Genomic DNA, 12318 nt, shown 5'->3' on the forward strand with positions numbered 1-12318 from the left:
CATGTAACCTACAGTCAACTTTTACAGTTAAGTGATATTTTATATTAATATCGGCCAGCTTGCAATGTGAGCTCTTTCCCTTCCTTCAGCGTGACTTTTCGTCGACATCCGAAGAACTACGGAAAAGTACCCTCTCTTCCCCCTGTTTTGAATAAATCATTCATGTTTGACTTTTGAATTATTGAACGTGTAACATATTACTCTCAGGGAAGGTAAAAAAAAAAAAAAAAAAAGTGAAGTCAAAACATATTTTATCTTATTAATTCACTCGCCGCCATTTTCACATTTCGCAATCCCGTTCGCTCCCGGCTGTTTTACTGGATTTTGACTGATTTTGCAAGGCCCACAGAATATTGTGTTCAATTGCTATAAAAGCAGGGAACCTATCAAAAGAAAGATTAAAGTCTCTTCTTTCATCAGGGGAAAAAAAAGTATGTTTCTATCTGGTTCCGTTTTGCAGCAATTGGCATTAGAAGAGAGCTAAGTTTCATCAGTTTTCACAAATCTATTTAAAATTCAAAGTAATTGAGCTCTTTTTCTACATGGCCCTGGTTGATCTCCTTTGCTCTGCTGCCACCTGCTGGCCGTTTGTGTAATAACTACCATTTCTGCAACCGTTCTTTTCAGTTGAGAGGGTGCATCAAAGCCTTCTGTATGCTCTAGCATAAAAACAAACAAAAAAACGTATAAATACGTCTTTGGGAGACTTAGAACATTAAAAAAAACGTATTTACACGTTATTGGGAGCAAATGAGTTAAAGGAAGTGGGTCTCATCTCAATCTTTCTTGAAATTCATGTAGAGGTAGTGCACCATTATTGATGATACCTTTCCCCTATATAGCACGGGCACGCTCCCGCTGTGGCGGAAAGCGTGATTTCAAGTGTGCAGTTAAATCTTAACTTAACGACAGAGGTGATAAATGGTTACGTCATCATATGTGTGGCATTCAGAGCTATGAATCAGAAGTTACATTTTAATAGAAATGCCGTGAGACTTGATCACACAGTTGTTTAGCTTGTCGATAACCTGCTGATATAGAAATAAGTTTTGCAAAATGTTTATAATATTTTATAGTAGCGTGATAATTCAATTACTAAGTCGAAAATCATTATTTCACATAGATTGTTGGAATTTAACAAGCAATATCATATTCGCAATGATTTCCAAATGAACAATATCTGAGCTGGAGCCTATCCCAGCTGAATTTGGGTGTTGAGAGCTGCCAGCTTTTGACTGCTGGCCAGTCAATCACAGGGTACATAAAGTATAGACAAAACAAAACAAAAAAAAATCACACTCTGATTCACAATTATGGACAATTTAGAGTTGACCAATAAACTTTTAGAGGCGGGAGATGGTGATCGAAAAACATGCATTCTGTACTGTGCTTTTATCCAGGTAGGCTCCTTTTTTTTTTTTTTTTTTTTTGATGTAATCTTCATTGCTTGGTTTATTTTGCAGCTCCTCCATGACAACAGTAATCTCGCGTTAGACATTTGACTCGTCTTCGGAACGAATGGGTCAAAGCAGAAACAGAAAGCAAGCATGTATGTAATATGTCATAAAAATCCTTCAACGGCAATATCCACAGAACAAAATTTATATGGCGCACCTTCATTGATGATAAATGTGTTTACGTAAAGGTGACACGGCGCCCATTAACGGAGCCGTTCTCCGTGGGATCTCAGTGGTATTATCTGGCTGTGATTAGATTGCGGAAGGAAGGTCAGAGATGCTGAACTCCACCAAAGTGGTCTTTCGGAGAACATCCATGTAAGCCTGTGGGATTAAATATTTATTGGGTCTATACACAAGGGTTCATGCTTCTGGCTTCATGACGTCCAGAGCGTTAACTTGCTCAAATAGCCACTCAACATACCTCGTGTATTTCTACAATCCTGACCAAGCCACTCATCCAAAGCAAAATCCTGCAGATTCGTGTTTATATATATATATTTCTATTAGTATTGTTCCGATACTGATACTGGTATCGGCAGAGGTGCCGATGCTGCATTAAAACAGTGGTATCGGTATCGGTGACTACTCACAAGTAACATGCCGATACCATTAATTCCAAAGCTAATATAGGACTTTGGATGCAGCATCTTGTGTCTTGCTGGTGCACGACATTCACTGGCATGTGACATGTTCACTGCATGCCGATCTAAGATACCCTATTGGCCCATGAATGCTCTGAACCAATGGCAGGACAGCTTTTTCATGTTGAGGAAAAAAAACAACCTTAAGTATCGGTATGGTATCGGTATCGGCCGATACTCTGGGTATCAGTATCGGGAGCCAAAAAATTGTATCGGAACAACACTAATATATATATATTAGGGGTGTTTAAAAAAAATCGATTCGGCGATATATCGCGATACTACATCGCGCGATTCTCGAATCGATTCAATAATCAGCAGAATCGTTTTTTTTTTTTTTTTTTTTTTTTTTTTTTTTTTTTTTTTTTTTTTTTTTTAGGATTCACACCTTGGGCATGGAAGAATGTTATATAAACGGAACATTAAGCCTTAATATTTTATTTTAATACTGTTTAAACATGAAACAGATTACAACCTCTATAAGACTGAAATTTCAGCTAAATAAATAATACATTTTCATATAAATCTTACACTCTACAAGCTTACTGATTAGTATTTTCTAAATTTGAATGAAAAAAATCGCAAGAATCGACTTATAAATTCGTATCGGGATTAATCGGTATCGAATCGAATCGTGACCTGTGAATCGTGATACGAATCGAATCGTCAGGTACTAGGCAATCCACACCCCTAATATATATATATATATATATATATATATATATATATATATATATATAAGTATGTGCAAACCTTTGATCACATTCACCACAGCTATCCTATCATCAACGCTCACAATTTCCTCTGAGCCCTGCTGTGATTTATATGTTAACTTTGCTCTCATTTGTTTCATTGTGATTATTGTGCACACTGTTTAACAGAAATTGTATAAATTCATTCTGGTCTGCTGACACCGAAACTTGGAGTTTCCTAATAACGGCCCACGGATGCTTACTTGGTCTTACGCTGCCTTCATGTGGTCTCCAAATCATGGTAAATAGCACATGTCAAGGAGAAAACTGCACGTGAACGCCCCCTCATGTTATATTTTCCACTGGACAACCGGGAATTTATTTTGACACCCGAGTTTCCGAGTCGAGAGAACTATTCAAATTTCAACATGGCGGAGAGCGCAGGAGGATTCACGAATGGCGAGAAATATGAACACTTATCGTTCGCGAGCAAATTGTTTTGGAATCTACACGATTACGCGTGCAATGTCCTGTCCTTCACAACTCATTATTTGCCGTAATCGTTCAGTTTTACGAGCAAAGAGTAGGTCAGCTTCCATGTGTATTTTGTTTGCCCACAACAACAACAAAAAGCACATGAACAGAACTCGGCCGTCATTTGGAGTTCCCAAGTGGTAAGCGACATCTTTCCCATACAGAAGCACGTGAAGGGTTTCATTATGATCACTTTTTCCATCATATGGCAACTTAGTGGAGCTCATGCTCTAACACTCAGTTCTGTGACTTTTCTTATACACATATAAATCCTTTCGTCCACCCTCACATTTTCATACAACATTGATTTTACATTTGGAATTGAAAGTCTTGCGGCACAACAGATTAAATACCAATATTTTTGACTTTTTCAATGCAAATTACAGTAGGGAGGGCATGCAGACACATTTGTCACGAGCAGACCAAAGATAACAGTTACCCAATAATTTCTGCTGAAAGCATCCCGGCTATCCTGCACTTGCCAGTTTAATAAGTGAGAGTTGTTTTTGGTGTTGATAAAACCTGCACTGATGTGTATGCAATAAGGGAAAAAAAATGGCTATATATTGATTGTCACTCAAACCAGTCCCGCCCCTGGAAATTTGGATCCCGAGCTGGCACCAAATGGCGAGTTATTAGTTCGTTATTTGGAGGGCTGGGTATTGCCGCCAACCTCACGATACGATACGTATCACGATACAGGGTCCACGATACGATACGTATCGCGATACATATATATTAAGGATGTAACTATATCCAAACATCACGATACGATATTGTCACGATATGAAGGTCACGATACGATAATTATCACGATATTGTGGGGGCATTGGCGATATTTAAAAAAACATCACAATATTGTAAAAAAGAGGTCATACTAAAAAAAAAAAAAAGCACAATATTGTGCTTTTGTACATAACAGCAATACATATAAACCACCTACAATCTCTAATAACAATATTGAGGCTCTTCCTTGCTAATGCAAGCACACATTGATCACTTCACAAGCAAATTAGGTTCCCCTTTATCTAACAATTAGCATCGATTTTAAACATAGAAGGCCAAAACATCCCTCATGAAAATTAACTTGCACGAATAAACTAGCCACTAGAGGGTGCTAGAACTGCACAAATGGAAATCAACCTGACTTTTTTTTTTAACAGATGTGTTCCTTTTAAAGATTGTGAACATGACGACGACGATATTGTGGCAGTTTTAATATCACGATATCACGATATTGCCATTATCGTGACATCCCTAATATATATCCCACATAAGACACATTTTATTTTTTTTATTTTTTTTTGACAACAAAATATAGGAAAATTGGTACACTGAGACACGTGCCGTGTTAAGTTTATAAATAAACAAATGTTGACATTCTTCCTCTGCTTTCATTTTTCTTAGCAAGACACAGTGTCCAATCACTGTTGAGCTATTTTTGCATTAATTGAAGGCAATTAACTTCAAAGACTCTGCCGGTTTTTATTTTTTAGGTACAACGGAAGCCGCGAAGCAAACGTGAACTGCCGATTTAAAGTTAACGAGCAATATCGATTCTGACGCCTGCGTATCGATGCGTGTATTGTGATGAGGCCCGCAACGATATATTGCAGTATCGATTTTTTTGGAGCACACCCCTCGTTATTTGATACGACAGAGGAACTTACTCAATACAGTATTAGCAGTTCTTTGAAGTCAACTTCTCAAGTTTCGTTTCATGACTTTACCTGTCGACGCTGATCACACAGAGGGTCATGATGGAGGCAGTGCAGCACATTACATCCATGCCGATGAATATGTTGCAAAACACCTCGCCAAAGAGCCACTTGCCCCCGGTGAGGTCAGTCACGATAACAAACGGCATCACCACGATGGCCACGGACAAGTCGGCCACAGCTAAAGACACCAGGAGGTAGTTGGAAGGCTGCCGTAATTTCTTGACCACGCACACCGCGATGACGACCAGCGTGTTTCCCATCACGGTGACCGCCGTGATGATGGCCAGCAGCGCCCCGATGATGATCTTCTCCGGGCGTCTGAAATGCAGCAGTTGCTCCCCGCAAGACTCATTCCGCATGGTTGCGGGGCCGATGTTCTGCAGGACGTTGTAAAAAAGCTGCCAGGTGCCATTGGTAACTTCGGAAATCTCCTCCTTCTTGTTCAAAGGAAGCTCAATACCCGAAGTGTTGAACATCACGACAACGCCGATGAATGGAGTGAAGGGACGATTCGCCAGCGCACTCCAACGCGCATATTTGGATGTCTGTGACCTGCTTTTCGGCTCCGAGTCGGTGCTTTCACTTCGAGCCGGCTGCCGCTTCACAGGGCGGGCGCGTTCGGAGCGGAACAGTTTTGGGGCTTACTCGTAGCTTCCGGTCCAAGGATGGTCCATCGAGCGGAGAAGCATGAAGACCGTGTTCCACCTCCACATGCGTCACTTCGACTCCGAAGCAATGCAATAATAGTATCAGCATGACTTGTTACGTCACTTGACACGCGCCTCTCTCTCTCTCTCTCTCTCTTTAGAAGAGAGAGAGAGAGACGCCTCAAATAGTCTTATGGATACGAAGCGATTTAGCAATATCATTACATTACTGTACACTAATAAATCAAGGAAATGTCATATTTGCTTTAATCATAAACATTGCAAAGAGAGCAAGTCATTTTCAACACTTTACATTAGACAAATAGATAAAATAGCGCACACACACACAAGTGAGAATTGACCCATATAAGTACTGTAAAATCTAATTTACTATACCAAATTTTGATATAGATTTCGGACTGACGCCACCAAAATTATTTCAATATATTTCGTAAAGTGAACCCAGGACTATGGAGGTTATATGGTGCAAAAGTAACGTAAATTTTTTTTTACCTGTGGACAAAAGTGTATAATTTGCATCTGTAAAAATCGTGATTTGTACCAAGCTGTGTAAAAAAATAAATAAAATGTGTACATACAATAGCCCAAAGTCCCATCCTTTTCCATTAATGTCCAAAGGACAACACAGTCCTTTCGCATAAAACAAAAAAATAAAAAAATAAAATAAAATAAACTGTTTGCCAGCAAGGCTCACGCACACCTGACGAGCTTCATTTAATCCTGGGGGCACATGCGCCACCATGCGGTCAAAGTTAGAAATCACATGAAGAGAAGGAAAAACATAGAACACTAATAGTAATATGGCTCCAACACAGAATGTGTCTTTTTTTTTTCTCCTATTCATACAAGACGGTACAAAACTGCTTTGATTAAAATTTAAAAAATAAACACAAACTGTGCACCTGTCCTATACCTTTCCCAATCTGGTTCATTTTAAAGTGAAAAAAAAAATCTCCACAGATTTAAAAAAAAAAAAAAAAATGTATGTAAAAACAACATGCTATGGATGCTATGCTATGGCTTGCTATGGATTTGTGAGTATAGTATTGTTCTCGGTTTGTGTGTTTTTCCTTATATATGATATATAATGTACATCATTATGTAAATACACTAAACGCATGTGTGCTTGGTTTGTTTTTCGATGTATTAACGTTGCAGTTACTGCTTTCTAACAATAGATGGCAACACAACCTCTGTTATCATTTGTATGGCAAAATATGTGCGTGCAGTGTAAATGTGTGATGTCACGTCAGTAGATAGTGATGATCTAGTATAAACACCCCGAGAGCATCATTAACATATTACTATGAATATCTGTACGGTACTGTATGTGAGGGTAAATTAAATTCTGTTAGAGGCCGTATATTAATTGCCGGAATGATTGGCAGGAGGTGCAAACCAATGATAGACACCTCTACGTCTTGACTCGTCCAATAGCGTTTAGAGGGCGGGCACAGTCTCGTCAGTCAAGATTCAACACCGGGTCACGGTTGAGAAATTTCGTTCTAAAACCTAAACGTTTGTCACCGAGTAAAATGTGAGTTTCAATTTCTATACTGTAATACGTTTTCAAGAACGGTTTACTTGACCAACATACGTTACCTGGTTAGTTTAGTAAATGCACGTCACGGTTGTTAATTGCTTCCTAGCCGGCGTGAGCGGCCTCTTGTGCAAGCTAAATGCTAATTTTGCTAACGTCTCTGTGTGTCGTCTGTGTTAATTATTTGACAAAGTATGTGGAACTGTATGTTATAGAGTATACCCATGCACTTAATAACATTGAAACGTATAATAGGAATAGTAATTGATAGGGACGGGATAATCTCCATACTTTTTGTTTTTGAAGAAAAAAATGGCGGGGATTAAAATGGCCTCAGCAACGCTTGACGTATTTTACAGTAAGGAAGAAAAATCGTGTTGTCTATTTTTTTTATTGTATTATCCCCATTTAGAGTAGTGAATTTAGAGTCTAAAATGACTTCTTTTTTTTTCCTATGTCATGGTGCACCATGGAAAGACAGTCCACTGTCCACCCCAACCTTTTTTTTCTTCCTTTTTTTCTTCTTTTTTTTCCGTTGGGAGGGGGGGGTGAGAGACGAATTGTGCTGACATTTCCCGCTCACACAACATGCTACCGCTCTTTTTTTTTTTTCCATTTTCTTTTTCCCTTGAAGAGAAATTGAGCCCCTGGTACCAAGTAGCGAGGCGCCGTCCAGTGGTTAGTTGTCTTCAGGACGTCTTTTTTTTTTTTTTTTAAATTTTTATTTTATTTCTTTATTTTCGAAACAGGTTGAATTTTAAGCTGTAGCACTGTAGTCTAAATCATTCAAAAATGATAGTGTGACATGATATTTTAAAATGAATGATTAATACAGCAATATAAAGTACATTTAAATAACTGTCTTGCATTGTACGAGTGTACAAATGCTGTGGACCATTAGATTGTAGGTGTTGTGATGTTTAAATTTAATGTTGTTTGTGTATGTTTTCAAGGCTATTGACAAGTCTGTGATTACGTCACAAGCCAAAATGGCGGTCAACTTGGTGAAATGATGCTCTCCGCTCATTGAAAAGCATCGGACGTTCGATCCTTGTATTTTGACTACTATAATGGTATGCCTGCTTTGTATGATAGTCACAGGCAGAAACAATACAAAAGAATAGGCTGTTTGTTTTCACTGTATAAAGGCAGTTCGTGGCGTTGGAGACATGCCCGGATGTTCCAAATTGTCACTAGCGTTGTTCCATGCCGAATCGCCCCCCCAAAAATCTGAAAATTTTAACCAAGCAGATTGTGATTTTAATGGAATTTGGTTTTAATGGAACAAATTTTAGGTCAGTCGCAGCAGGGATGTGGGAACGATGGCCTGCTGAATTTTGACATTTTTTGGCGAAGAGGCATGGCTGCCTTCCTTTGAACAGTGAGACCTTATATCTCAAGTTCTGGGTCAATCTTCCCAAAACATGTATTGTTGGAAAGGGAATTCAACAAGGATTTGAGGATTCCAAATCTGCAATCATTTAGAAGATTAGTGCATATTTTAGTAACTTGATCTTTTGACCTATAGTAACTTTCCTTGTGGATTATGTGACTTTTTTCCCCCCTTTAAATGCAGTTTATTTCGAACCTTTTGTGCTGTTATTGTCACGGTGTGACAAGTTTTAAAATGATTAAAAGTCAAATTAGATGCATAGGATGGGGCCAGAGAGGTATGAGTTTTAAGAAAGTTAGAATATTCTACTGTCAGCCGGTCACACAGACGGATTTATTAACAGAAATTTCTCGCCCCCTTTGCCCTGCAGTTCACACGAAATATTTAAGTGGACAAAATGGATCCAAACATGCCACCTGCCTCCAGTGATTTGGCAGGCATTCCTTGGCGGGGACGCAGTAGAGGGCTTGCTGTAGGACGAGGCCAAGGTTTTTTCGTTCCTCCTGCTAATATCCAACAAGGACAAGGATCCAGTATACCCTCTAATGACCCTTTAGCTGGACGAGCGAGAGGGCTTCAGTCTGACAATAGAGGCCTTGGACGAGCAAGAGGGTGGCTCTTTCCCTCAGCAGAACCCAGAGTAGGTATTGCAAGAGGTGCAGTCCTGGCTGTCACCGAGAATCGGACGGCCCTTACAGACGAAGCCCTCACCAGGAAAGAGGTAATTAAAGTTTGTAATGTGTTTTTATCTAAATATCTATTTATTTATTTTAAATTACTAATTAATTTGTGTATAGGTTGATTCCCCTACACATGGTCGTGGACGTACACTGGTCTCAATGTTCAGGGGAATGGGTGTTGAACCCTCAGTGGTCTCATGTGAAAGAGGAGCATTACCAGTTGGTATGTATGTACAGTAACTGCCCCTCCAGGATTTGCTCTTGCTATTGTAATAGTTGTAGTTGTATAAGGGGGAAAGTCTTTTAGTTACAGTGTTTACCATGAGCATTTTACCCCCCAAAAAAACAAAATTAGAAAAGGAATTGCAATATATTTACAAGTGATATTTGACGAAGAAAAACTACTATTGCTATTTCCCGAGATACAATATACACCATTAAATGTGCCTCTTTTATAGTGGGGAGCGCTCATTTGTTTTTGTTGAGATTTAACCTGTTGTGGCTTATACATAAAGCTGTGTGATTGGAGCTTTATATTCAGTATCTTAATTCTTCTGTTGCTAAATCAGTCAGCAGTCCAAAACTTCAACCAAATTGCCACTGACATATACCGTAGACCCCTGCATAGTCACGGTTCAGAAGTCTCAGAATCACTAATTAAGTTTTTGTTTGTTTGTTTTTTTTGTTTTGTTTTTGTTTGTTTTTTTACTTTATTTTCTTTACTTTATACTATTCCTGGACCAGCCCGGTCACCCACAAATAGCAGAGGTCCAATGTACTCTACAAAAGGACACAACTGGTGGCAAACGTGTTGCAAATTTCTTGGATTTTTCTTGCTTGTTGAATACCCCTTTCTCTGTTCACATTTTAATCAGCAAAATTGAATTCAATTGTTTTTGCAGAAACAGTAGCAGCTGGGGAAGTGGAAGAGTTAAAGAAGCAGAGTCCGGATGTAGATGTGGTTGCCAGTATCCCAAAGATAAGTCACCACCCACAAGCAGTAATTGGCAGGGGGAGAAGGTAGGAAGATGATGTGTTCTCCATCTCGTACTAGGCAATTCACACCCCTAATATTTACTGTTAATGGTTAACGTCATTCCTTGTGTTGCACAGAACTTTATTTTACACTGTTTAATTAATTATATTAATTATACTTCAGTAATTGTAAAATTTTACATCTTTATTTTTTACTATTCCTCTGTGGCGAATTTGTTTAAATTTTACATTTTTCTTATTTGTCAAGTTTTATACATTAAAAAGTAATGGTGAAATAGATTTGTAAAAATATATTACTGTTAAATAAACAATGATGAACATTTATTACCACCAAAATAACTAAATAAATAAATTGGTACCGGGAGTACTGGTATCGATTCCCAGGTACCGAGATTTGGCACGGTACCGGTTCAAATGTGAAAGGTACCCATCCCTACTGTTTAATGTATTGAATCGAACCGTGGATGTTTAATTTTGTTTATCGTTGCAACCTCTAATAGAGTAGTATACACATCCCTATGAGTTGTACTAATGTCTGGCATGGCCTGTGAACTGTTACAGCTTTGTTGGCCAAGAAACGTCTGCAAGCCCGATGGTGGGAGTTGGAAGAGCATCACTGCCTGCATTTGGACTGGGACGAGGACCCCCTTTACCTCTTTCCTCCTTTCCTCTCAAAACTGTTCAGGCTGGTTCTCGTACCTCTGAGCCGACAGCCTGCGATCACTCCAAGAGCTCTCACACAGGTAATAAACTTGAAAGTTTGAAAATCACACAAGGGTGGGGAACACACAGCACATTAAATGCGTTCCCATAGCATATATTGGAGTACAAAGATCCATCAGTTAATAAGGGTTCAATCAATCCTTTTTCTAGACCACTTATCCTCACAAGGGTGAAGTCACGTGAGCTATACACTATCCCAGCTGACTTTGGGTGTTGCGGCGGGATACATTCTGACTGGTCGCAAGCAATTGCAGACAGACAAACATTCACACCATATGATCATTTAGTCTTCAATGAACCTAACATGCAAGTTTAGGAAATGTAGATGCCAGACTACGGAAAGGAAGCCCAAACAAGCAGAGGGAAAATATTCAATGCAGCTCTTCGGCAATGATGCCAGCTTTCACGAAAGCTCGAAAAACAATGCTCGATCACGCTAGCCCAGGCATTCACAATCCATTCACAACGAGTAAAAGCTGCTCATTGCAGGCAGTGTTGGGAAAGTTAATTCGTCACTGCAAAGAAATTCAAATTTCACCACACATTGTGAAATTAGCTAGTTCAGTTCAAAGTTCAAATTTTAGTTTTTTTTTTGTTTTTTGTTTTTTTTACTAAGTTCACCATTCTAAAAATTAGGGATGCACGATAAATTCTATTTTCAACTGATACCAATAATATAGAAAGTGCAGATATCGATAACTGACAAGTAAGCCAATAATTTGCTAAATTAACTTGAATACAAATATACTTTCGACTCCTACTAACATGTACAAATACATTGAAACGCGTAAAGCGCCATGAAGCTGAATTTTGTTTATCTCTGGTTGCTAAAGGCAACTAGTAACTCATTTTGAGTTTATCAAAACAAAACAGTCATGTTTTAAAAATGCAAAAACAAAAAAAACAAAAAAACTGCAAGCGTGATATTTTGGGGAGACACAGTAAAGAAAGCCCACACTGGCGACCGCCATGTCGCCATGATGCATCTTCTGTGAACACGAGGTTGTGCGCATTATGACGTCACAAATATGTGACACTTTTATTTTGAAGTTGGCTCTCTGAAGCAGTGGTGGCAGATAACTTATTTTGGAATTGAGGCTGCATACACTGCATAGTCTGACCACACTCAAGCTGACTGACTGAACTGCATTATTTTTGTGTACAAAAACGCAGTGACAGACTTTGAAGTGAAGTGCAGTCTTCAATTTGCAGTGCTCACACACACTGGTGCACCTCTTATGTGCACCTCTAGAAAATCCATCCATCCATA

The 12318-nt window shown here is 38.9% G+C and overlaps 2 protein-coding genes across 8 annotated transcripts in view; one reads left to right on the top strand and one right to left on the bottom strand.

The window, feature by feature from the left end:
* htr7c (5-hydroxytryptamine (serotonin) receptor 7c) overlaps positions 1–5821 on the bottom strand; it is a 24826-nt gene extending 19005 nt beyond the window's left edge. Inside the window, exon 1 of one of the 2 annotated variants that reach the window (XM_077521293.1) lies at positions 5058–5821. In XM_077521293.1, coding sequence (XP_077377419.1) covers positions 5058–5524 — 467 coding nt within the window. In that variant the 5' untranslated portion in view covers positions 5525–5821. The remainder of the gene's footprint in view (positions 1–5057) is intronic. The other variant, XM_077521294.1, reaches the window with a different exon arrangement.
* Positions 1–12318, top strand: part of piwil2 (piwi-like RNA-mediated gene silencing 2) — a 69863-nt gene that overhangs the window by 45881 nt on the left and 11664 nt on the right. Inside the window, exons 1-6 of one of the 6 annotated variants that reach the window (XM_077521281.1) lie at positions 7123–7253; positions 8210–8329; positions 9020–9370; positions 9447–9552; positions 10232–10349; positions 10887–11068. In XM_077521281.1, coding sequence (XP_077377407.1) covers positions 9047–9370; positions 9447–9552; positions 10232–10349; positions 10887–11068 — 730 coding nt within the window. In that variant the 5' untranslated portion in view covers positions 7123–7253; positions 8210–8329; positions 9020–9046. Of the gene's footprint in view, positions 1–7108; positions 7254–7913; positions 7935–8209; positions 8330–9019; positions 9371–9446; positions 9553–10231; positions 10350–10886; positions 11069–12318 lie in introns of those variants that run through there. The other 5 variants (XM_077521286.1, XM_077521283.1, XM_077521282.1 and 2 more) reach the window with 5 other exon arrangements.

Source organism: Festucalex cinctus, chromosome 5 (assembly GCF_051991245.1).
Source record: "Festucalex cinctus isolate MCC-2025b chromosome 5, RoL_Fcin_1.0, whole genome shotgun sequence".
Taxonomy (NCBI): domain Eukaryota; kingdom Metazoa; phylum Chordata; class Actinopteri; order Syngnathiformes; family Syngnathidae; genus Festucalex; species Festucalex cinctus.